The sequence below is a fragment of the Procambarus clarkii genome, chromosome 79 (assembly GCF_040958095.1).
Source record: "Procambarus clarkii isolate CNS0578487 chromosome 79, FALCON_Pclarkii_2.0, whole genome shotgun sequence".
NCBI lineage: Eukaryota > Metazoa > Arthropoda > Malacostraca > Decapoda > Cambaridae > Procambarus > Procambarus clarkii.
In genome coordinates this window covers 3,277,712-3,304,439 of record NC_091228.1, presented here as the reverse complement: position 1 = coordinate 3,304,439, position 26,728 = coordinate 3,277,712, and the positions used below count along the sequence as shown (strand labels likewise).

Genomic DNA, 26,728 nt, shown 5'->3' with positions numbered 1-26,728 from the left:
GGGGTTCGGTGCCATGGAGCCTTCCTCTTCCCTCGCTCGATATTTTCATCGACACCTCAGTGGTAGGTTGGAGCTTTGTGCCCAGTGCTCACCTGTTCAACCAAGATCATTGGCAGCCATCCTTTCGTCAGGCTCCCCAGCATCGTGTGAAATCTTGCGGCAGTGTAGCAGGCACTAGTGGATGGATGGGGGGAGGGGTCGGATTCCTTGGGGCTTGGTGATACGGCTCCATTCGGACTGTTCCCCTGTGGTTCATTATCTCAATGGGAAGGGTCCATGCCTCTTTGGAGCTGGATACTTTGGGTAGCTCTTCTACCAGGTTCTTGGGGTTTGGTTCTCTGCACTGTTCACGTTCAGGGAGCGTCCAACATCCTGGCCAACGGTCTGTTTCACTTCAATCCCTATTGCAGGGAATGGACCTTCGATGCCGATTCCTTCTGTTGGCTTTGATGGACGTACTGGCACCCAGACATGGACCTCATTGTGTCGGTTTGATCTCGGTGTGTGTCTTTCCGTAGCATTGTTTCCCTGTCTACGAGCTCTCTCATCATCACGTAACGCTTTAAACTGATTGTCTAGGTTCTACATGTATGATAGAAATATTGATAAAATAGCTCACTGTGGATGTAAAAGAAAAACAAAGGAATAAAACAATCCGTGAACACCCAAGGATAAAACAGCAAGTGTCAGCAAGGTCAAGTACCAGGTATAGACAAGTGCCAGACGCAGCCTTGCACAGCGCCTCCACCCAGTGAAACGATAAATATTCACTTATTTTCATGTTTCTTACATTTTGCATACAAATTAATAGTTCTAAAATGAAAAAATATTTTTTGGAATTTTATTTTTTGTGCATAGGCAGGTATGACAATTTCTCTATTGTTGTTGTCTAAGGATTAAATCTCTTATAACTACTGGAGTTGTTTATAGGTTTTCCAATACTAGTGCAACTGCATCCTCAAATAATTTGAGGAATCTAGTCATCAGTAACAAACTCAACAAAAATCACAACTTAGGAGGTGCCTCAACATTGACCCTTGTCAACAAAATAGCTTTCAAGTTAACTATTTCCTTAACAGCATGAACTTCATGAACCTGTATGCTCATCCACACAAATCACCAGGCCCACCCGAATCACTCAAACATCCGCTACAACCTTGGACCACATGTGGACTAAGGTAACAGCACCCCTTGCATCTGGTGTAATCACTGACAGAACAACTGACCACCATCCTACCTACCTTCATCATAACACCATTGGATACCAGGAATTTAACCTTTAGACTACACAGCAAAGCAGCAGAAGGCAATCTCATAAATGCACTTGACAATATAAATAGGGAATCTGAATTCAATACCTGTAATACACAGAACAAATTCATTAACCAACATCTTCCTCACCAAAACTCTAAGCCTCTACAACACACACTGTCCTCTCCTCGTTAAGTAACTGCCAAAAGATTAAACAACCTTGGCTTACAAGCAGCATACTTAAAGCAATTAACAAGAAATGCAAATATGAACAAAAATTAGGATTGGCCTAGCAATAAAAGAACTAGTTAAAAGAAACTCATTAATGCTTACCACTATAATAAGAAGAGCTTATTATAGGAAGCGATACAGCTGACAAAAACTTTCTTTTTATGAGAGTAGATTCAAAGCAGCAAAAGATAACATGAAAAGCACATGGAAAGCAATCTCTAACATCCTAGGATCTAAACAACAATTGCATAAGCAGATAAAACTCTCCAAGCATGGCTACACACTTACAACAGATTTAAAAACAGCCACTGAATTTAACAGCTTCTTTTTTTTATAAATTGGTGCTAACTATGCCAGAAAAATCCCAGAGACCCAGACACAAGTTACTACACATCTCACTGGTAGCTATCCTAACTCTTTACTCCTTTTGGGAGTCAGCCCAACATTGTATCAATAATTCACTCAAAACCAAATCTGGGAACAATGGTGAAATACCAACTATGGTATATAAGAGTGCCACTCATGCCCTTATACCACCCCAGCTCTAATATTTAACAAATCTCTAGAGATTCATACTTTTCCTGATATCCTTATGATATCCTTAGAAAAGTAAGAGTAACTCTAGTTCATAAAGGAAGCAATACAGCTGACAAACAATTACAGATCAACCAATATTAAATTTACCAATTCTATCAAAAATATTTGGAACAAATTATTTACAAACGACTTTACTCCTACCTTGTAAAATTCGACATATCAAGTCCCTGCCAGGTTAGCTTTTATTCCCAAAAGAGTACCAGTGATGCCATTATCAGTCTGCTTGATATAATCTACACATGTAAGTAGACATATCAGTTGCTTGCCCACTCTTCTCTCCTCTCATTATTCTCATTATCAGAACTATAACAGACTCATGTCTTCTGACAACACACTGTTTAAGTAGTAATTATAGTAAGGATGAAGGCCATCGTACATATTAACATTAAAGGCAATTAGAAAGTAGAAATCCATACTATTGAATTTGGACAAACTAGAAAAGTTTTTATATTGATGTTTCGAATAAAACTTAACCTAACCTAACCGTCCTAGGCCTAATATATGCTATGTGAGGCCTAATATAGTACTGTACATACATATATTTGCTATACTATGCCTAGGAAGATATAAGTTTGGATTTAACTTAATTTTTTGGGACTATAAAATGAATACTATCAAATCCTACTTTCTAATTGTCAATTACTGTACGTCTATGTGTATACGATGGTCCATAATAGTTACAAAAAATACTATCTAAATGGAAGGATGGGTTATTATTAAATCCCTAAGCATGCTGAACACACTCCACACATTCTCTTGTGCTATTTACATGTACAAAACTTTGTTCCTAAATGCTAATCCTGTTCTGAAACTTTTCCTTGATAGATGTAATAGAACCCATGAGCACCACACCGGAAATAAATCTATCTTTGTTATTCCGAGTCAGACTAGATCTGTGCAAACACTCTATGCACATAAAAGGACCCAGTCTATGGAACTTCCTCCCAAGTGAAATACAAAACTGACAAACCTATGCCTCATTAAAAAATAAAACCAAAAAGTACCAATTTCATCCTAATAATTTCCCCCACCTTGCTACCCCACTCACCCAATGTAGTACGCAAGACATTCAACTTTCATCAATACTGTATAATCTATTCTATCAAATTGTAATGTAGTAATTATGTTCAACTCAACTTCTGTTGCCTTTATTCTTTAGCTTAAGGACGTGCCCAAAAAGCTGTGCTTAAATGGCTTTACAAGGTTGTTACACTCAAACCCCAATATATGTACTTAACCCAATGTACCTTCTTGTATATAAATAAATAAATACAAAATAAATAAACATGACATAAGTTCAGGGAAGATCAGACACCATGAGTGTACCAGTTATCTTGCAACTACACTTACCTAATTACATTTAGGTAATTATTTTGCCAAGCATAATTCTTCAATTGTTCAAAGCTTTCATAAATTCAATATTTGCTATAATAAAAAATGAGTAAAATGATTATGTAACTTACTTGCTGTAGTGGACAGTTGGAGGAGGTTTGGTTCTGTGCAGTTCACTAATATCCCTCACCCACTTCTCCACAACCTTTGCATTCTTTTCTGCATTTTCAACTGTTTTCACCGACTGTAAGAAAATTGTAATTATTGTCCTTTTAAATATTATCAGGTAATAAATAAAAACTAATAACTACAGTGATTTGTTAAACAAGGATATATCGAAGAGATCATTAAAAGGAAGGTGGGCCACCGTGCAACCTCAGATGAAGCAGACAGCAGCACACTACAGGTCCCTACTATTAAATATTCTTCAGGAACCTTTTCTCCATGGCCCACAAAATGGAGGAGGGTCTTGAAAAACATTATTGATATAAATGTGACACCTACCAACACCAGCCAAAAATGTAATTAATAATATACTACAGGAGCAAGAAGACTGCCAACTTGCTCTTGAAAAACTCCTGACACCAAACAAACCTCTTGAACCAAAAATATGTTATCTATTCCTTTATATGCTCACTTGGGGACTGTCACTCCCAATGAACTCAATATACTGTACAGGCAAAATTTTCTTGATTTACCTGAGGGCCACTAACACTAGTGGGCTTGACAAGGACAGGAAGCCGGTGGCTCGTCGAAGTCCTCATTTGTCTTGATCTTTTCCAGGTAGATTTGAAATCCTAACAGTGTTTTGCCATTTACGGCTTCAGCGGGTAAGCTGTTCCATGGGTTTATAACCCTGTGGGCGAAAAAGCATCCCCCACCCCCTGTTCTCAGTCCTACATTGAGGTTTGTTGAGCTTGAAACCATTGCTCCTTGAGTATGTTACAGCCGACCTTTTGAAGAAATTGTAAGGATCTGCATTTTCCAACTTGTTCAGTACCTGTATTTTAAACATTTCAATGAGATCCACCCTGTCATACCTGGTTTGCCATGTTGAGGGATGGTTTGCACCTCTCAACCGTTCCCGATACGAGAGATGACTTGGCTCTGAAATGACTTTCGTGTTGTGCAACACTGCTTTCTCCACAGCAGATATGTCCGTCTGAAAATGAGGTCTCCATGCTTGGATACAGTAATCCAAATGGGGGTGCACCAGAGATTTATATAGTAATGAGTGGTGGATTTTGACTCCAAAGTCCTTTTCTTCATCAATCTGTTGTAATGTAATGCTATTAATTTGGTAGTCGTGGCGTGAGTTATGCCCCACATGCAGAGTCTTGCATTTGTCGATATTAAAAAGCATTTACCATTCTTCTGACCATTTGTGGCGCATATCATTTCCCACTTTACCATAAATCTTTGTGTCATCTGCAAATCAGATGATGTGGTTTGTAATATTCTCGTCTGTCATTGATGTACATGACAAAAAGGGTAGGGCCCAAAATGGACCCCTGTGGTACCTCACTAACCACATTTATCTAGTCAGATTCATTCCCATTTAGCACAGCCCTTTGTTTTCTTTCCTTCAATCACTGTTTTATCCATTCTAATATTTTACCATTTATTCCATGTGCCTGTAATTTCCTTGCCAGTCTTTCATGTGGTACCTTATCAAAGGCTTGAGCAAAATCCATGCATCCACCAGAAGGCCTTTGTTTGAGTTGCTGGTTACTGTTTCCAAACATGTGAGCAATTTGTAAGGGAGCATCTGTTTTTAACAAACCCATGTTGTGTTGATTGTAGTTTGACAAAAACTGTTTCTGCAAAGCATCATATTATTCAAAGCCTAATGTCCAAGTTCAAATTGGGATTTCAGATATAAATATCTTACAATTTGTTTTGTTGCGCATAGACTTTCTGATGGGCTGTTCTCAGTTTGTGGTTGATCTCTGCTCTCCAAGCTCCCTTCAGCTCACACAGGAAGCCACATTCTAGTCTCTGCTCCAGGTACACAGGGATGGGTCTCGCTCTTCCAGCAAATTGCTCGTGTAATATTCAATATTCAGCAATTCAATTATAAATAGAGTTAATAAATATAAAATACAAGGATATTTTAAAATACTAAAAAACTAGGATAGCATTACTACAAGATGGAAATTAATAAAATTTGTAGGGAAAAAAAAACTGTTTTGTTGCCGAGATCTTACCGTGGTCTTGGCAGTTGTGTGTTTTGCCAAAGCACGAAGCTGAAGATCTAAAACAGTAGCATCACTCTGACGTGCACTCGGCTCATCTAATACTTCAAGACCAACAAGGCTTGAATTTCCATCTGGCGGTGGGATCTGTTTGATTGAATTATGATACCTGTATTAGTATTCAACTGAAGTTGGACAAAAATAGAAAAAATCATATAAACATGACATGTGTTTAAGATCTGAATTACTAAAATCTGCTGGAAAAAAAGGAGGAGTCCTTATACAGGTAATGGTGTTCATAAATGGGCCCCCCTTACTTTATTAACACTTTCATCACCTGCTCAATAAGTTTTACTCCCTTAACCTTTTCCACTGCAACAGACATCCTTGGGTGTTTTAGAGTGTTCCAAGTAATGTGTGGTAAATTCCTGGATGAAATACTATGTAAGCTCCTAGTGCTCACAGAGCCTATATAAGGAGAATATATCGTGATCACATATCACCTGCTACCGTATCATCATGCCACCCTGAAGTCTCTTCAAATAGGATAATCATGGATTATTCTAGTGGTTTGTCAATTCTTTGTCATGTCAGTATGGTCTCCCTGAAAGAACTTATGGGAAATCATGGACACTATAGTAATTTTGAGCGCCTGCAAATATGGTCATGTTGGGGATAGGGCATTGGCTCTATAGAGCTGATGCCACCTCACAGCAGGCTTCACACAGCATTCCCATGCTTGTGAGAATAGTACAATGCAAGGATATGAAACTTATCTATACACAAGTGGCCTGGGAGAAGGAAATAATAGAAGAAGCTGTAAAGGAAACCAGAAACTGCACCAATCAGAAAAACATAGACATTAGACTGGAAGCCAGAATGGAACTGGCGTCAAACTCAAATCTCGTGCAAAACATAGTTGATCGAAGTCCCTAATAATTTTTGGTTTAAAAAAAAAACCAGCGTTGAATGTAATGAAACGCCATTTTCTGGGTGAGACCCGGAGGCTCCCCGGAGCTTTACCGGCTGATATGTTAATGTCAGACTTTGGCATCAGTCATGTGTATGGAGTTCTAGGGCCTACCGGGGACCACGAGCCAGAACCTGGCCCCCTCAGAGAGGCAAGGGGAGCAATGGCCTATAGAAACCCCCGTGTGGTTGGAAGCATTCTATGTCTGCCATCGACCGGGTCAAGCATCCAGAAAGGTAAGCATTCCAAAACAAACCCCTATTCTGGTGAAAATTGCTACCTAAGCCGAACTAGTGAATAGAACTCTTCAACAGAAAACACGGAAACTACTATGACGTCATACGTCACCGCGCCGCTGTCTGCGCAGCTCCCCCCTCCCCGGGAGGGGGAAGGGGGAGCCCCAGACCTCCCACGCCGGCTATCCACCCATCAGTTCTGAGGCTGGATGTCAAAACACGCGAAAAACGCCGACCGGAGGGAGGGAGGGTTGCCGGGGAGCCTCCGGGTCTCACCCAGAAAATGGCGTTTCATTACATTCAACGCTGGTTTTCTGGGGGGAGCCCCGTCGGCTCCCCGGAGCTAACTACCCACAGAGGAAGGTCAAAGGGACAAAACCGGGAGGCGGACACCACGCACCCCCCAAGGAGGCGAGACAACCGGCAGCAAACGCCAACCCAAGGCGCCACAGCCCCGAAAATCCCGGGAACAACACGAGAACCACGAGCAGCAAGGCCCCTGCACGAACACCAAAAATCCATGCCCAAAAGACTGCAAGGCCACGTCGCCCAGACGGCAGCGAGAGCAGCGAAGCCACGAACGCCACAGGCATGAGGGAAGAACACAGGCAGCTTAGCCGCAAGAACACGGCTGACCACCCGGGACACCATCACCCGCGAACCGGGAAGAACAGAACCGGATCAACGCAAAACGCGCTCCGGACCCAAACGCCGTGGCACGCAAACAACAGCAGAGGGCCGCCACTGAACACAAAAACGACACACCCCCGGCCCGACCAACAAAGCACCAACAAACCCTGGACCCCTCCAGAATGCAGCAGCCCCACCCCGCGCCAGAAAAGATGGAGACTGCTGCCATCAAACAACCAAAACGCTAAAACCGAAGGAGCAAGAAAACACAGCGAACCGACCCCCAGAGGCAAAGGCCCAAAGGAAAGAGCCGACGAAAAAACACACCGGAACCGAAGGGGCACTACCAACCGAGGAGAAGACAGAGCACGCTGACCAGAGACCAGGATGGTGCAAGCGGCGCACGAACAGGCCGGAGGTGAAATGACGCACAAGACAGCTGACTAACGGTGCAGAAGCAACACCAAGACCGAAAGCAAGCTGAAGCGGCTCCGCCTGCGCCGCACGAAAAGAGGCGACAGTATGTGGCAAGACGACGGCCCCCAACCCCCACTAGAAAACCAAGCCGAGAGTAAACCAAGCCAACAAGAAGGACCCACCGAAGAAGGGACAGGAAAAGGAAGGACCGCCAAAATACCCCATACTGCCGCCAAGAAGCACGCAGGTGGGACACCTACCACGAAGCCACCCGACCACCAACCGGAGGCGAGACCACGAGGCAGAACATAAGCAGCCCCGACAAGGCCCCCCCGAGCCCAGGAAAAAGGCGGAGCCGCGAGAAGATCTCGGGCGCGACCACCGAAACCCAGGCGGCACAAGGAGATGGAACGTCTGCCGAACAGAAAAACTCCGAAGCATGCAAGCCCGCCAGGAGTTCAGAAACGACGGGTCCGACGCGAGACATCGCAAGAACCCCCCCCAAAAAAATAAAACAAGAACAACCGGCAGGGCAAGCTAGGAAAACCAAAGAAGGGGGAAGGGTCGCCGCCAGAACAGGACCCGAACCAAGGGGCACGAACAACTGCAACAGACCGAGACAAAGAAGCACATCACAGGACACAGGCTGACCAACGCCTAAGAACACACGCAGAACATTCCTGCTGCAGAAGTGGCAGGAAGAAAGAGCAGAAGCACAAAAAAAAAAAAAAACCAGGAGAACAACCAGGGGTGGACAATCAGGCAGGGACAAAAACCCCACGCAATCCCCAGGCACAAAAACGGCAGCAAAGCGCCACTCCACAACCGGACACAGGAACAAGGACACGCCACCGTGAAACACGGTACCAATGCTCACGTGCAGCAGCAGCAGCAACAGGCACCACTGCAACATGCAACATGTAAATAGCAACTCCCCTCTGCAAAGGCAGAGAACGGAGCAGGCAGACCCCAGACAGGGCCAACGGAGACACGACAAAACCCTGCAGGCCCAGAAACCTGCACCAGGCGACCGACGGCGGAGAAACCCCGCTCGATACCTGCTGGATGAGGTACTGGGAGCTCATTTACACCTCAAGCCCGGCCCAAGGTCAGGCCAGACCGGCCAGAGGATGGCCCACCAGGCAGCTGCTAGGAGCAGTCCACCGGCCCACATACCCCCACAACCAGGACGGGCCGGAACTGCCATACGAAAACAGGCCAGTGCGCCCTGGAAGTCCACGGACGAACCAGCAAGAAGGCATATGCTCGCAAGTAGGTCGTGTAACAAGCACAGACCACTGATGGTAATACAGTGTTCCCCAAAAGTGCCAATAGCACCACTGCACTCCACTGGTACTATCCCGCAAGTTCTACCAGATAGGCGGGACCCAAGAGCCAGAGCTCAAATCCTGCAAGCACAGCCAGGAGCCTCACCAGGTGAGTACAGAACCAACCCTACAACCCCCACACCTCAACATTAAAAAAGGAGGGTCCCTTGAACGACTCCAGCATGGGTTGGACATGCACATGAGGGGGACAGGAAGGGGTGATAAAGGGACAGTCACTGGTGTGCGAACGGTCTCAGTCGTACAAAATTATACCTAAATAAAGACAGGTATATGAACACCGCCGCATCCAGCGCCCGGCCAAAAGACGCCAGACCGCAGAAACTCACCTGGCGAATGGTGGCTCGAACTTGACACGACTCAACCGTGCCCAGAAGAACTTGGGAGCACCGCCAGGTGAAGACGCCAGAGCCGGACCCGCAGGAGAACAGGGAGAGGCGAAGGAGGCGGTCCACACCCATGACACAGAAAACCGCGGTGTCCTCCCCACAACTGGGAACCAGGACACCCCTGGCGCAAAGGGGCACATACCGCAGCCAGGGAGAAGAACGAGAGGCGAAGCACTGTAGCAAAAAAAGGCGCAAAACCCCAGCACTGAACCATCGCCCAGACCAAAACAAACTCCACGGCGCATGCGCATAACACGCTGGCCGAACCGCACACCCTCCCTGCGGGAAGGCGCCAGCCAGGACTATTGCACGAGAAAAAGAGCCAAAAGAGGAAGCAGGAACAATAAAACCGGCCAAAGAAGCAAAGAGCCCAAAAAAAGGGAACCCAAACGGGCGACAAGTAGCCCAAACGGCCGACAAGTAGCCCAAACGGGCGACAAGTAGCCCAACCGGGCGACAAGTAGCCCAACAGGGCGACAAGTAGCCCAACAGGGCGACAAGTAGCCCAACAGGGCGACAAGTACTAGGAGCCGACAGACGTTCCAATAATGCGGGAAGTAGCGAAAAACCTTCCCGTACCCTCGAGAACACAGAAGCCAACACTAGTCCCGAAGGCACACGAAGGCGCAGGCGCACCCGAGATCAAAAGTCACGCAGAACCCCATCGAACGGGGAAACATGACAAAAACACCGTCCCAAAAAGCGGGGGAGGAAACATCCACCCACAGGACGGAACCAACCGACTCAAAGGCCAAGGAACAGAGCCCGGGGAGGGGCCGACGTCCAACAGCACGTACGGCGAGTGGGGAGGAAAGACCCCACTCCGCGTAACCACAAGCCCCGCCGAGAGGGGGATAAAACCCCCCACGGGGTCTAACGGGGCCAAGGCCCCCCCAAGTCAGCCCCTCCCCAGCCCCGGGAACCTACACGACAGGCCCCGGGGCCGAGCCGTTCCCCCAAAGCCCCGGCCGTACCAGAAAACCGGGGCAGCCGTGAAAACACTAAGGAAGGGAGCCCACTGGCAGACTCATACAACACGGCTGGAGGAACAGGCCCAAATGCCCCCGTCACTACCCCGGAAGGGGAATTCCCCGAGACTGCCCGAGTCTCAACACCACCAAACACCCCGCCCTGAACCTACAGACGGTAAGGAACCGGATACAGGCAGGAAGGGTGAACCAGGGGAAAGACAAGGGGGCGTGGATGGAACCGAAGCAACCAACACCCCCAAGTCCCAAAACGAAATACAACGGGGCAGCCCCGGGGCTCCCGGGGAGGAAACCACGAGAACGTTGCCACCACCAAGGCTCAAGTGCAACGCCCCTGCTGCCCGCACCCGCTTTGTAAGCACAACTGGGTAACCGAGCCACAACGAGCAACCAAACTCGCAGGACACCGGGTCGAAGGTGTCACCGACCCCACAGGCAGCAGACGGAGGCAAAACAGAGAGTCACCCAGAGACAAAAGGTGAGAGCAACCCTCAAACTCGCTGGAAGCGAGGGGGGGGCTCTGGGGTCACATCCATCGGACCCGCGCGCCCCCAGGGGTTTCCCAGGGTCCCGAGCGTTTACTTTAAGAGGACTCGCGCTCAGGTAATCCCAGGCAGGGTACTGCTAACCGGCACCCAAGCTACCAAACAACTTTCTAAGAGCTGAACCCCCGGGACGTGTACACTCACGGGGACCTAGCAGGGGGTACCACCAGAAATACTCAGAACACAAGGGACACAAGGGGCAAGAACGAAGGCAGACCCCCCCACCAGGTATATAAACAAAAGAAAAAGAAAACCCCGCAAGAGGACAGCGTACCCAAGCGGAACAGAGCCGGCCGCTATGATTGGTAAAGACAAGCTGCACAGTACCCCGCGCCCCACCAGTGCAAACACCGCCCCTTACTCTAAGGCGAACAAGGGAGACAGAACACCCGAGCACACAAAGAGCGGCCGAAAACCAAGCGGTAAACGGCCAAGCAGGGGCAGGACCCAAGGAACTTGTGGAAGGTGGCCCCAAGCCCCAAGGGCAGTACTTACAGGGCACCTAGGGAAGGGAACCCTAGGCGCATGCAGCCCGAGTACTGAAGAATCACACCCGGCTCACGCACCACCTAGAAAACAGACACCACACTCTAGGTACAGTGCTGAAACAACCACTGGAGCCGGAGCACATAACCATTGCCTATAGCATCAGCCGAAGAACTGATGGGTGGATAGCCGGCGTGGGAGGTCTGGGGCTCCCCCTTCCCCCTCCCGGGGAGGGGGGAGCTGCGCAGACAGCGGCGCGGTGACGTATGACGTCATACTAGTTTCCGTGTTTTCTGTTGAAGAGTTCTATTCACTAGTTCGGCTTAGGTAGCAATTTTCACCAGAATAGGGGTTTGTTTTGGAATGCTTACCTTTCTGGATGCTTGACCCGGTCGATGGCAGACATAGAATGCTTCCAACCACACGGGGGTTTCTATAGGCCATTGCTCCCCTTGCCTCTCTGAGGGGGCCAGGTTCTGGCTCGTGGTCCCCGGTAGGCCCTAGAACTCCATACACATGACTGATGCCAAAGTCTGACATTAGCATATCAGCCGGTAAAGCTCCGGGGAGCCGACGGGGCTCCCCCCAGAAAAGATGACATCAGGTCAGAAAGAGCCACAGAAGAAGCAAAAATAGTAAAGTTGTTGGGCTAGTGGAACGTCTTACAACCAAAGATAATGTCTGTGACTACAGGAGAATTAACAGGCACGAAAAAAAGAAAGATCAACGCTTGATTACCCTAAATGGAGATAAATGGAAGTACTCAGAAATGGTAGGATATTACAAAGTTATGAGGAAGGGAAATCATGGTCATTGAGACATGATCTTTCAAAGGAAGACAGAGAGAAGCTGAAACTGAATCTCGCTGAAGCAAAATGTCTAAGTGAGAGCAGGAAGGAAGAAGAAATAAATTATTTTTCTACAAGGTGATAGGAGTAGGCAAGCCTGTGAAATGGCACAAAAAAAGCCAAACCAACAAAATCGCTAGAGAAAGGGTGAGTAAAGAACAAGGGAACATGTTCCTGAAGATTCTATATGCTAATATAGATGGAGTGAGATAAAAAATACTGGAGCTAAACAATATAATATAGCTGAAGACAACAGACATTGTTGCACTAACAGAGGCGAAACTCAATGCTGATACAGTATTTTAAATGAAGTCGTATTCCCAAGGGACTACTCAATTTGAAGACGAAACAGAAAAATTAGGAAAGGTGGAGGTGTTGCCGTGCTGGTGAAAGAACACCTAAAGGCAAATGAAACAATGATTGCCAATCCACGAGAAGTTGACATAACAGCACTAGAGATCTGTAATCAGGATGATAAACTGATAATCATAATTGCCTACAGACCACCGGCATGCAACACATGGACAAAGGAGGGGCTAGACAACAAATGAGAGGGCCTCATAACAATCTTGAGAGAGAGATTATAGAAAGAACAGATGAGGTTAGATCATTACTGCTGGTACTTAGTGACTTCAACTTTAAATCCATAGACTGGGAGGTCTATGAAGCTAGAACTGAGGACTTTTGGATCTGTACAGGTAAATTCGTAAACCTCATCCTGGAGACATTCATGTATCAACACATTAAACTAAGTACGAGCATGAGTGAAGGGGATGTTCCTTCAGTGCCGGATTCGATATTCACCAGGAAAGAGGAAGAGATATTTGACATTCAGTACCTTTCAATGTCTATCCTGTATACATGTGTAAGAAGATATTATGTGAGTACGTAAATACAGTATACTTGCTCCATATTCTCATTAACTTATGTGCAGATAATGAGATGGGTCTGTTAATTCTACGTAACCTCTCTCTTAGGTTATCACATTCCTAGAAGTCCTACACTGATTCTTGGTCCACTAATTTCAATGCCCAAATGTACCTTTAATTACAGTTAATACTTCTTCCCAACCTGCTAGATGATGGTTGGGTGAAGTGGAGGCTTGTAATACAAGTTTCGACAGCACATCAGTTAGTCCTACCACTTACGGGCTATTCATGCCCGTGCCACCTCTTGGGTGGCTTAATCTTCATCAATCAATCATCAGCCAGTCAGTCTAAACTCCAAGAGTGATTCAGTACAGATGCTTGAGAGATACCACACATCTTCAACATTCACCAACAACAATGTAACACTTGACGTGTCAAGTTCCTACTCTTACAAGACGCTTCAACCTTGACACAGAGCAGCCAACCAGACTCCGGCCACACTGGGGGTCCATACTCTCGTCCTGTACTCGAGCTTTTCGACTCCGCCCGCATTCAGAACACCATGCTCTACACTCTCACTCTATATCCAAGTTCTCTACCCCTGGCCTCACTCAGCTCTCTGGCCTGCTCCAGGCTTCGTCTCATACCACAACACTTCATTACATTGCCATCAAACCGACTACTGTTTTAACCAAGACTATACTAAATAAATATAAAAAAAAACACTAAACTCTTCAACCAAATATGTACACATAAAATATATGTTACACATGGATGGGGAAATACTAAAGAAATTGTTCACAACCTTTGAGACCAAAGTTGGAATATGCAGTGCAATGGTTGTATGGTTGTCTATATCTCAAGTTGCACGTCAACAAACTGGAAAAGGTACAAAGATATGCAACTAAATGGCTTCTGGAACTGAAAGACAAGAGCTATAAGGAGAGGTTAGAGGCACTGAATGCCAAAACTAGAAAGTAGAAGAAAAAGAGGCGATCTGATCACTATATAAAAAATATTAACAAGAATCTACAAAATTAATAAGGAAGAATTCCCGAGACCTGGAACTTCAAGAACAAGAGGTCATTGATTTAAGCTAACTAAAAAAGGCTGCCGAAGACATAAGAAATGTGAAAATTATTAGTACAGTACACAGAAAATACACTAACGTGATGTATAGTGATTTGGATTTGTGATTTGAATTTGGATTTGTGAATAGCAATTTGAATTTGGAAATTCACGTGATGTATCGTGAAACAACGTGATTTGTTTATTAGTACAGTAGTTTCAAGGTGCCATATGACAGAGTATTGGGAAGACAGGACACCACAAGCACAGCTCTCATCCTGTAATTACACTTAGGTAAATACAAAAGCACATCAACAAACTGAAAATGTTGCAATGACATGCAACAAAATGACTTCTAGAACTGAAAGACAAGAGTTACCAGGAAAGACTAGCGGTGTTAAATACTGTATAACAAAGCTAGAAGACAAGAAAAAGAGGCAATATGATCACATTTAAGGGAATTGATAAAATTGATAGTTGAATTCTTTAAACCTGAATGTTCAAGAACAAGAGGATAGAATTAAGATAGGAAAACATTAAATAAACATTAGAAAGTTCACTTTTGCAAACAGAGTGGTAGACGATTGGAAGAAGGTAAGTGAGAAGGCAGTAGAGGCCAAAACTATCAATAGTTTGAAAGTGCCATAACAAAAAGTGCTGGAAAGATGGAACATTACGAGAGTAGCTCTCATCCTGTAACTACACTTAGGTAATTATACATAGGAAACTGCACAAATGAAACCCCCCACTTGTTTCATGTACTGTACTGCTATGAGTACTGTACAGTACCCACCTTCTCATCTTACTATATTATCAGTATCTGCCCAGTATAGTACAATTATTAATGTTCAATTGCACCTGTTAACTATTAATTTCTTGGATATTACTTGCTAGCTATACTGTTATAATTCCTGGCCTCATCCCATAATGGTAATACTTTATTAAGCGAGTGTTCTTGATTACCTGTATCCGTGTACAACCTGACTTTTAATATTCCCAAACACCAAAGTCATACTTATATTAAACATGGCTTCTTAACATGTATATATGTAACTACTTTCAAACTGTAAATTTTATACATTTATAAAGTTACCCAGATGAAGTGACTTTCAAAAGCCTCACAAAAATCTAAAGGAAACCCATATATAGAGTTAAATAATCCTACCTTAATGAAGGCATCAATGTCACCCACAGCAGGGATGTAATCAGGAATGTAGGGCCTGAGGCGGTGCTCCAGTTCAATACCCTGAGGCGTGTAACGTGTGATATAGGAAAATAATTCTGAAATGTCTGGGCTGACACTGAGGTGTTCATAATCTGCTGGATCATAGGCCCTGTAAAAAATAGACACTGATAAATTGTTGTGGCTAGGCATCTTTAAAGTTGCTCAACCTAGGAAAACAAATTAAAAGCACAGTTCTCGTGATTTTAAGAATATCTCGGATTTTTATGATTGAAGAGGAAGGAGCAACTACAACCATGAAGTGTAGTTCCTTATTATTAAATCGTGGCACATCCTCTCAAGTGTACCCGGTATCATTCAAACCCATAAATTGCAATGCTACTCCTGACCCTAAGCACTTCCTTGAGGGCACCACACAAAAAACAAATATCTTTTTAATATTCCAAAAGTGCAACTTAGCCAAAGCAGAAATGCTCTGGAACTGTGGAATGATCTTCCAAATCACCCTAAAAGCTGTAATTTTCTCAAATATAGTAGTGCAAAAGAGAAACTAAGAACTACCAGTAATTAACGCTCTGTAACCAACCTTATTCACTGCTTCTTATGTCAACCTGTTTTGCTGCTTTTGTGAACAATTAATTACTAACTCTGTACTCTTACTAAAAACTATCATGTCTAAATATAATGAAAAATAGTATTAAAAGAATCTGTTTAAAGCTCTTCACAATTAGAAAATTACTATGTTACTTCACTAATATGTACAGTTTTATATTAGGTAAAAGAACCTAAAATCCTTTAGGTAAATACAGTGGCACCTCGATTAACAACCGGCTCTATCTACGAGCATTTCGAGTAACGAGCGAGTCACTCATACCAAATTTGTCTCTATTGACAAGCTTCACCTCTATTAACGAGCAAAATCACATGGTGCTTCCTAGTGTCTCGCGGGTTCTCGCAAATTCTCGGACGCCTCCAACGCCAGTGTTGTTGTATTGCGCACGACAAGCATCCATCTGCATTTATTTGCGCTTTTTTTGGGGTTTGTTGTGGTTTTGTGACTACAATTTGTGACGCACGATGTCACCAAAGAAGCTGCTTGCTAAAGATAGTGTTGCCAAGAGGAAGAAAGAGACAATTACTGTGTATTTGAAGAAGGAAATTATAGCAAAGCATGAGCGTGGTGTCCGTGTGACTGATCTCACAAGGGAGTATGGCAGGTCCTCATCCACAATTTGCACCATTAGTAAGGGGATGAGGAGGTAAGGGAGGATGCTGCCTCTTCCAGTGAGATTAAGGAAGTGTTGGGAATGTTTGAAAAGGTGACCGCATTCTTAGAAAAGCATCACCCTGATAAAGCAGTGACAACCCAATGTGTGAACATGTTTAATGACAATTTGCTGTCTCGTGTTAGGGACATCCTAAAACAAAGACAAAAGAAATTGTCATTAGACTCGTTCTTTGCAAAAGTAAAGACCAGCAAGTGATAGTGAACCACAACCCGGTCCCAGTGGGGTGAAATTCCTAAGAAGAGAGAGGTCGCCTGACTCGGAGGTGGATTCTCCTTCCACACCATAACCCCTCTCCTCCTTCCCACCTCCCCATCGTCTCCCTCAAGCCAGCAACGACTCTTCATAAGGTAAAGTAAACTTGAAAACAGTACAACAAAACATTTATAATTACATGTGCAGTATTATATTTACATTATAAAATGTCATACAAGTATGGATGTTTTTGGTAGTGGAACAGATTAAATTTATTTCCTTTATTTTAAATGAGGAAATTTGTTTCTTAAGATGAGTTTTCCACATAACGAGCTCGATGCCAGAACGGATTAAACTCGTTAATCGAGGTGCCACTGTATACATTAGTCTGCAGGTGTGTCAATTGGTGCTCGTTCACAGGTAACTTGGCTGACTTTAGGCTTTGCTGTGGAGAGTCATGCCAGGCTTTTAGACCTTATATGCATATACCCCTGTAGAGAATTCTATTGCGAACACAATGATGCCAAAACGAACGACATAGCACAAGAATTGAGGTGAGAAAACTGAAACGAGTATACACTTTTCGGTGTTGCCGCGTGCTCCCCTGAAACGTCGGGAGCATGATGTCACAGTCCGTGGCACGCCTGCACGGAGTGCGATAGTGTTAAGCAGTGTACTTGCTATGTTTATACAGTACTATGATTAGGTGGATCAACATCAGAGTGAGGATGAACTGTATAGAATGTTTTAGAACTTGCATATGAAGTCATGAAATATTTTAAATATAGCATTAATAAATTAACTGTTATACACTACACATCAGTCAAGAATATACCCAAAATGCATTGCATATTAGTGGTTTTATTTAATATGCAATCCCCATGTCCTCAAGTATACCTTAATATGATGACCAAACCACATACCAGAAGGTGAAGAAAAGACGACGTTTCGGTCCGTCCTGGACCATTATCAAATCATATATCATCATCGTGCACATAAGACTTGATAATGGTCCAGGACGGACCAAAATGTCGTCGTTTCTTCATCTTCTGGTGTGTGGTTTGGGCATCATATCTTTAGCCATGTTATTGTGACTCATCATCTATCTAATATGTTCTTATGTACATATAGTCCATTAATACAAATTATTATTATTATTATTATTATTATAACAGTTTCTTTTGTGGGTTACTCTACATAGAAACTCGAGATGTTTAATCCAAACTTTACAACTATGTGTACATAAGAAATTAGTTGTCCTTTTTACTGAATGCTGCCTTTCTCTGGAACGACAACATCTACCCACACAGGTGAAAATGATGCATAATTAAGCATTACCCTTCAGGAGCTGGAGCCTGACCATCATCATCCTCGTCATCATCATCCTCCTCCTCCTCATCGTCATCATCTCCTCTACCCGGCATTCCTGGTGGATGGGCAAGAGGCTTTGGTTGTCCAGGGCCCGTCATTCCCCCTAATTCACCTAATTCCTGCAGTACAAAAACTAATTTAGGATCAGGCTCAACTCACCAGTAGTGAAAAGATATTTAACCATTTTCTTAAAAATATTGTAAATACAATGTTAATTACAAAACTCAAAATGGTACTGTATAGAGTACAGTATGTATATGTATGTATATATGTAATTACCCAAGTGTAGAGATGAGACCTACATTCGTGGTGTCCCGTCTTGCCAGCACACACACTGTCATACAGTGATACCTTTGTTTATGAATTTAATACGTCCCCAGAGATGATTCAACAAACGAAAATTCAAAAACCGAAATGAATTTTCCCATAAGAAATAATGTAAATTTAATTACGATATTCCGTTGCACACACCCAGAAATATTACCTTAAAAATATATTTTATAAATAATACTACTGTACTCATATTTTGTACTACAGTACAGTAGTTAAGTTTGTACTACAGTACAGTAGTTACATTAAGGACTCTTGTTGGCATATGGAAGACAGTGAGGAGGGAAGGAGAGGTGCTAGTATTTGAAAGTGTTTGTTATGATGTTCCATTATAACAGCAGGCAGTGATGACATTTCTGGGGTGGGTTGGTTGGTTGGTTGGTGCGCGCTCTCTCTGTCTCTCTGTCTCTCTGTCTCTCTCTCTCTCTCTCTCTCTCTCTCACATTTTGCAGGCATACCACTAGGACCTGGTTATGGCTCACTGCTTGTTTGTCACACTAAAAACCTGTTTATAGACTTGTTTTTCCCTACGAATGATCTCTTGTTTTTGCTCTATCGTCATCCTCACAATTGTTTTCTTAGGTTGAACTTTGCCACTGACTTTCTTGGGACCCATGGCATGATATATAATAATTACTTGTATATTCCAAAACCAAAAAAGTACAAATACAATGAAAGTCTTCACAAAGGACTAAAGCGTGGTCGTCACTAGGCAAGACACATTGGTAAACTGAGGCACACCTCGCCCGCGCCACTAGAACCACGCACTCGACCAGAACCAGGACTCGGTCGACCCTTACGTGTATCAACAAACTCGAGAAATGAGATAAACCTCGAATACCGAGTTGAATTTTACGAAGAAATTGAGCTCGAAAACCGAAAAATTCTGAAAGAGGGGCATTCGTTACCCGAGGTTCTACTGTATAATGCTCTGAAATTACTGACAGTTTTGGCCTCCATCACCTTCTCACCTAATTTGTTCCAACCATCTACCACTCTGTTTGCGAAGGTAAATTTTCTTTTATTTCTTCGGCAGCTTTGTTTAATTAGTTTAATTCTAAGACATCTTATTCTTGAAGTTCCAGGCCTCAGGAATTCTTCCTTATCAATTAAATTGATTCCCATTACTATTTTGTACGTAGTGGTCATATTGACTCTTTTTTTTCATTCTATTTTCTAGTTCTGGCATATTTAATACCTCTAACCTCTCCTCGTAGCTCTGGTCCTTCAGTTCCGAGAGCCATTTAGTTGCATGTCTTTGCACCTTTTCCAGTTTGTTGATGTGCTTCTTAAGATATTGGCACCATACAACCGCTGCATATTCCAGCTTTGGTCTCACAAAAGTCATGAACAATTTCTTTAGTGAAATACTAAAGAAACTGTTCACCAGCAACATGCTTTCTCTGTGCTCATGGCACATTTAACTTCACTGCTAAAAACATACTGCTCATCAGGCTGCACCAGCAACATACCTTTTTTGGTGCATGGCACATTTAACCCCATTACTAAACCCTTACACCTACCTACAAGGGAGTGTGGGAATATATTTACCAGTCTCCATGGTGTAGTGGTAAGACACTCGCCTGGCGTTCCGCGAGCACTTTGTCATGGGTTCATATCCTGGCCGGGGAGGATTTACTGGGCACAAATCCTTAACTGTAGCCTCTGTTTAACGCAACAGTAAAATGTGTACTTGGATGAAAAAACGATTCTTCGCGGCGGGGATCGTATTCCAGGGACCTGCCCAAAATGCTACGCGTACTAGTGGCTGTACAAGAATGTAACAACTCTTGTATATATCTCAAAAAAAAAAAAAAATAGTGGGAGCATACAAATGTGTGTGAATGCACTTCAATGTATAAATGTGTGGGGAAGTATGGGAGAGTGAGAATGAGGAGAAGTGTGGGATTGTGGGGGGTGGAATATGTTGAAAAGGGCCAATGGGAAGCAAAACTTTCAATGCCACTACTCATTAACAAGAAAATTCTATAGCTTTAAAATAAATTGCAAAAAGGAAAATAAAACAATATTTATTATGTAATTACATTATGTAAAAAAATTTGTTGTCCCTGAGTAGTGTTACTTTCTATGTACTCATGCCTCTAAAGTATAGAAAATGGCCATTATTGCCCCTCATCCCCCTCAAACTTTGCTTTGATCTTTGCCTCAGACAATTTAGTGATGAAGGTACTCGAAGGTACAGTACCTTCTTGAAGGATGAAGGCTTCTTCAGTCTTGAAGAAGATATCTTGAAGGTACTTGAAGGTACACAAAAGCTGCCAAATGCTTATCTAGAGCTGTAACAAACCGTCACAGCTCTAGATAAGGTGTCAGCAACCTTCTAGACATCATCTTAAAGCTAAGGCAAAGGTCAAAGCAAGGTTTTCAGGGAATAATAACCATTTTGTATATTATAGAAGCATATGACTTAGAAAATAACACTTACTACCAAGGATAAAAATTGTTTTTTAGTGTTAATAGTTACCATACCTTGAGGTTACCTTGAGGTGCTTCCGGGGCTTAGCGTCCCCGCGGCCCGGTCGTCGACCAGGCCTCCTGGTTGCCGGACTGATCAACCAGGCTGTTGGACGCAGCTGCTCGCAGCCTGACGTACGAGTCACAGCCTGGTTGATCAGGTATCCTTTGGAGGTGCTTATCCAGTTCTCTCTTGAACACTGTGAGGGGTCGGCCAGTTATGCCCCTTAAGTGTAGTGGAAGCGTGTTGAACAGTCTCGGACCTCTGATGTTGATAGAGTTCTCTCTCAGAGTACCAGTTGCACCTCTGTTTTTCAACGGGGGTATTCTGCACATCCTGCCATGTCTTCTGGTCTCATGTGATGTTATTTCTGTGTGCAGGTTTGGGACCAGCCCCTCTAATATTTTCCACGTGTAAATTATTATGTACCTCTCCCGCCTGCGCTCAAGGGAGTACAGTTTTAGGCTCTTTAGTCGGTCCCAATAGTTTAGATGTCTTACTGAGTGGATTCTAGCAGTAAAGGATCTCTGCACGCTCTCCAGGTCAGTAATTTCTCCAGCTTTGAAAGGTGCTGTCATTGTGCAGCAGTACTCCACTCTAGAGAGCACAAGCGTTTTGAAAAGTATCATCATCGGTATAGCATCTCTAGTGTGAAAAGTTCTTGTTATCCAACCTGTCATTTTTCTTGCAGTTGTGACGGCTACTTTATTGTGTTCTTTAAAGGTAAGGTCTTCCGACATGAGTACACCCAGATCCTTTACATTGCCTTTTCGTTCTATGTTATGATTTGCCTGAGTTTTGTACGTGGTTTCCGTTTTTATATTTTCATTTTTTCCATAGCGCATGAGCTGGAACTTATCTTCGTTAAACACCATATTATTTTCTGTAGCCCATAGAAAGACCTGATCTACATCTGACTGGAGGTTCGCCGTGTCCTCTATGTTGCCTACTCTCATGAAGATCCTAGTGTCATCTGCAAAGGATGATACAGTGCTATAGGTTGTGTTCTTGTCTATGTCCGAAATGAGGATGAGAAAAAGTACTGGAGCAAGCACAGTACCCTGGGGGACTGAGCTCTTCACGGTTGATGGGCTGGATTTTATTTTGTTGACTATTACACATTGGGTTCTGTTGATCAGGAAATTGTAGATCCATCTGCCTATTTTTCCGGTAATTCCTTTTGAACGCATTTTATGTACAATAACACCATGGTCACATTTATCAAAAGCTTTTGCGAAATCTGTGTAAATTACATCCGCGTTATGTTTGTCTTCCATAGCATCTAATGCCATATCATAGTGGTCCAGCAACTGCGACAGGCAAGAGCGCCCTGTTCTGAAACCATGTTGTCCGGGGTTATGGAGTTGCTGTGATTCCATGTATTTTGTGATTTTACTTCTTAGCACTCTCTCAAAAATTTTTATGATGTGCGATGTTAGCGCTATCGGTCTGTAATTTTTTGCCTCTGCCTTATTTCCTCCTTTATGAAGTGGTGCTATCTCCATGCCTAACTAACCATGACTAATCCTTTTGCATACAGTTCACAATAAGTAATAAAAATATTAAATTATTATATAATACAGTGGAACCTTGACTTACGAATGCTCCTACATACAAATTCTTTTGAGTTACGACCCCAATTTCATCAGAAAATTCGACTCGACTTACGACCTTCGCCTCGACTTGCAACTTTGTTGATACATGTACGAGTCGACAGAGCTCATGGTTCCTGGTGGCACGGGCAACCCCGCTTCAGTTTACCAGACCACTGACATGGTGATGATCGCGCTTGAATTCTTTGTAAAGAATTTCATTGTTTTTGTGCTTTTTTGTTTTTTGAACATAATAGTAATTATTATATATCATGCCTTGGGTCTCAAGAAAGTCAGTGGTAAGGTTCAACCCAAGAAAACACATGTGAGGATGGCATAGAGGAAAAACAAGAGATCATTCATTAACATGAAGATGGTGTGTGGGCTGTTGATCTAGCTAGGCAGTACAACAAATCTATGTCAATGACATCCACTGTACTTGCCAAGAAAAAGAACATTATGAGTGTTAAAGTGGCAAAAGGCATATCAATACATCTTTTATATGGAAAAACATAGGAAAAACAAGCTTTCCCAATAACATAGGGAAAAACAAGTGGAAAAACAACCTTTCTCTATGGAAAGGTTCTTAGTGAGCAAAACAAGCAGTGAGCCACAACCAGGTCCTAGTGGTATGCAGGCAAAACATGGAAGAGAGAGTAGCCCAGAGAAGTCATCACTGCCTGATGTTATAACAGAAGCGGACCCTTCTTCCAAACACTAACACCTCTCCTCCTCCTCCTCCTCACTGCCTTCTATACGCCAACAAGAGTCATCAATAAAGGTAAGCTATAACTTTTACATACTATAGTACAAAATATTATGTGAATGTTTTATGTATGAAATGTATTTTGACGTTAATATTTTGGGGAGTGTGGAACTGATTAATTCAATTTATATTATTTCTTATGGGAAAATTTGTTTCAAGTTTCAAATTTTCGAATTACTACCCGTCTCTGGGAACGGATTAAATTCGTAAATGGAGGTACCAGGGAGCCGGTCGGCCGAGCAGATAGCACGCTGGATTTGTGATCCTGTGGTCCTTGGTTCGATCCCAGGCGCCGGCGAGAAACATTGGGCAGAGTTTCTTTCACCCTATGCCCCTGTTACCTAGCAGTAAAATAGGTACCTGGGTGTTAGTCAGCTGTCACGGGCTGCTTCCTGGGGGTGGAGGCCAGGTCGAGGACTGGGCCATGGGGACACTAAAGCCCCGAAATCACCTCAAGATAACCTCAATGGAGGTACCACTGTACTGTATATGTTAGACTGATACATTTTAAAAGATAATTTAATGTCTCATAATACCAAGGTACTTTAAAAAGCCTCCATCTATACTAAGGTGAATGCCATGCATTAACTTTCAAATTGGTCAGTGGCATAAAGAAGCAAGGTATAGCGATCACTTGAGTGCATCCATTTAAGGCAAATAGAACAGACAGCAAAAATGTATGTACAGTACAACATATTTATATAATATAGCACAATCAATAGTCTAATTATCAAGTATAACTACAGAATTTAAAGACGTTCTAATAATTATATAAAATTTATTTTCTCATTTCACTTTAGATTAATTTATTTAAAATATACTTACCTTTAGATTGTGCCTAATACTAGTGCAATAATGGTCACCACAAGAAAGGCAGAAATAAAGTTTCATGCAGCAAATATGTGATGAAAGCACAAGCTTACACTTATAGTCAGTCACTCCAACGAACAGAAATTTCTTACAGCTGCTTCTGCCATGCCGTCATCATCTGTTTCATCACCTTGAGATCCCCCCATATGGTAGCGTGGATGGTCTTGTGGAAGGGGGGAGGTAGGAGCAAGATGAGGGGGAGGAGGAGCATGGGAGGGACCTGGAGGAAAATCATCGGCATTCTCCAATAATTCATCCATAGCTCCCTCCTCCCCTGTCTCTCCCATCACTCCTCCACTATCACCAAGACTAGTAGAAGGAGGCTGTGAGTGACCATCTTGAAATGCTGAGGGAATGGTCTCGCCCACCTGCGGACATAATGTGCCAACGTGTCAAGGTCTCCAGAGTTTGGGGTAACACTACCACAAACTTATCTTTAGCAACTTATATTTTGTATTTTTCTTAAAATATAAGTAGAGTATAAGATTCTATTCAGTATTACATATAATGCTATTCAAAAGAGGCTTAAACCCCATGTTGAATGTGATAAAACATTAATTTCTGAGCGAGTCCCAGTGGCTAAGGATGGCTCTAACTACTACCGTATCAGCCACGAGTTCTATTCAGACCAGCGCCAGAACCTGGCCCCCCCTCACAGATATACACACAGCAGATGATACTCTACCATCTCACCAGGGAAGGCACCCAGAAAGTCAGTAAATCAATACAGACCACTTCTGGGTTCAAAAAGACTGAAGCCTCACAACCTGGCCGAGTGAACATGCCAAACGATAGAATCTCTCGACACAAGTGTGCACTCGTTTGTCCCACCCTTCCCACTCTGAAGAGGTGGGGAAGGGGGAAGAGGGTTCATGCTGTCCACTGGATAATATACCAGTGGTTTGTACTGGATTGCTGACTTCCTGTGTGCCCTCCCTAGTGAGGTGATGAAGTATCACCTGCCCCCACCTCCCCCCATGCCTCTGTGACAGGGGCCAGGCTCTGGCGCTGGTCCCTGGTAGGCTGAATAGAACTCCATGGATACTGCAATCTAGTACAGTACAGTACTGTAGTTGGGAGCCACCTTGGCAAGATAGCTTCAGGGGACTCCCTCCAGAAATATACCAATAAAACAAAATTTCTAATTTACTTTAATCTCACTGCTTAAGGCACCAGTAAATAATAAATACTCAGTACCTAACTGTGAGTTAATTATTATATAATCTTGTTTAGCATGTGTATTCTATATAATGGCAAGAAAAAAGTAGCCACAAAAGCAAGACAATTTTAACCAGATACTCAAATAATATTCAGTGTACAGAGTTTTGGTATGTCACATTTGTGCTCACGTTCATTATTTTTTTATATATATATACATACCTGATTTACCTGAGGGCCAGTAACCATAGTGGGGTCAACGAGGACAGGAAGCTGGCAACTTATCGAAAGTCCCCTCCATTTGCTTTGGTGGAGCCGGTCGGCCGAGCGGACAGCACACTGGACTTGTGATCCTGTGGTCCTGGGTTCGATCCCAGGCGCCGGCGAGAAACAATGGGCAGAGTTTCTTTCATCCTATGCCCCTGTTACCTAGCAGTAAATAGGTACCTGGGAGTTAGTCAGCTGTCACGGGCTGCTTCCTGGGAGTGGAGGCCTGGTCGAGGACCGGGCCGCGGGGACACTAAAGCCCCGAAATCATCTCAAGATAACCTCAAGAATCAAGATCATTTCCAGGCAGATTTTAAAACTTAACACAGTTTTGGCAGTTACAACTTTATCGGGTAGGCAGTTCCATGGGTTTATAACCCTGCAAGGTGAAAAAGGCATCTCCTGTTCTCTGCCCTACATTGTGGCTTGTTGAGCTTCAAACCGTTTTGTTCATGCCAAAGAAACAGTTACAGAGTAGTTTCATCCCAAAGCATTTGAATAAAGAAAATGAATGTGAAAATATACAACAAAAATATTTGTACAGATAACCAGAGAGGGGTAGACTACATGTTCAGTAAACAATGCTAATCAGTCAAAACAGTAAAATACCATCTTGCTATGTATTCCTTCTCATGGATTTTTATTAATTATTATTATTATTATTATTATTTTATATATACAGTATATATTTATTTATTTATTTACTTAATTTACTTATTTATTTATTTATTTGAACTTGCCACAACTCCACAGCTACTTCAAGGCTACCTATTTTATTCACAAAGATTTCACCAAAAATGTGTCTTGTTCCTCGCGAGTTTTTACAAAACTAATG

General features: G+C 43.3%; 1 protein-coding gene across 4 annotated transcripts in view; it reads right to left on the bottom strand.

The window, feature by feature from the left end:
* The window catches only part of IFT46 (intraflagellar transport 46), a 52,993-nt gene that overhangs the window by 8,509 nt on the left and 17,756 nt on the right, over positions 1-26,728 (bottom strand). For all 4 annotated transcript variants that reach the window (XM_045752447.2, XM_045752449.2, XM_069314451.1 and 1 more), the window contains 5 exons: positions 24,561-24,836; positions 18,402-18,553; positions 15,565-15,733; positions 5,619-5,753; positions 3,543-3,655 (listed from right to left, as the gene is read on the bottom strand). In XM_045752447.2, the coding sequence (XP_045608403.1) occupies positions 3,543-3,655; positions 5,619-5,753; positions 15,565-15,733; positions 18,402-18,553; positions 24,561-24,836 (845 nt within the window). The remainder of the gene's footprint in view (positions 1-3,542; positions 3,656-5,618; positions 5,754-15,564; positions 15,734-18,401; positions 18,554-24,560; positions 24,837-26,728) is intronic.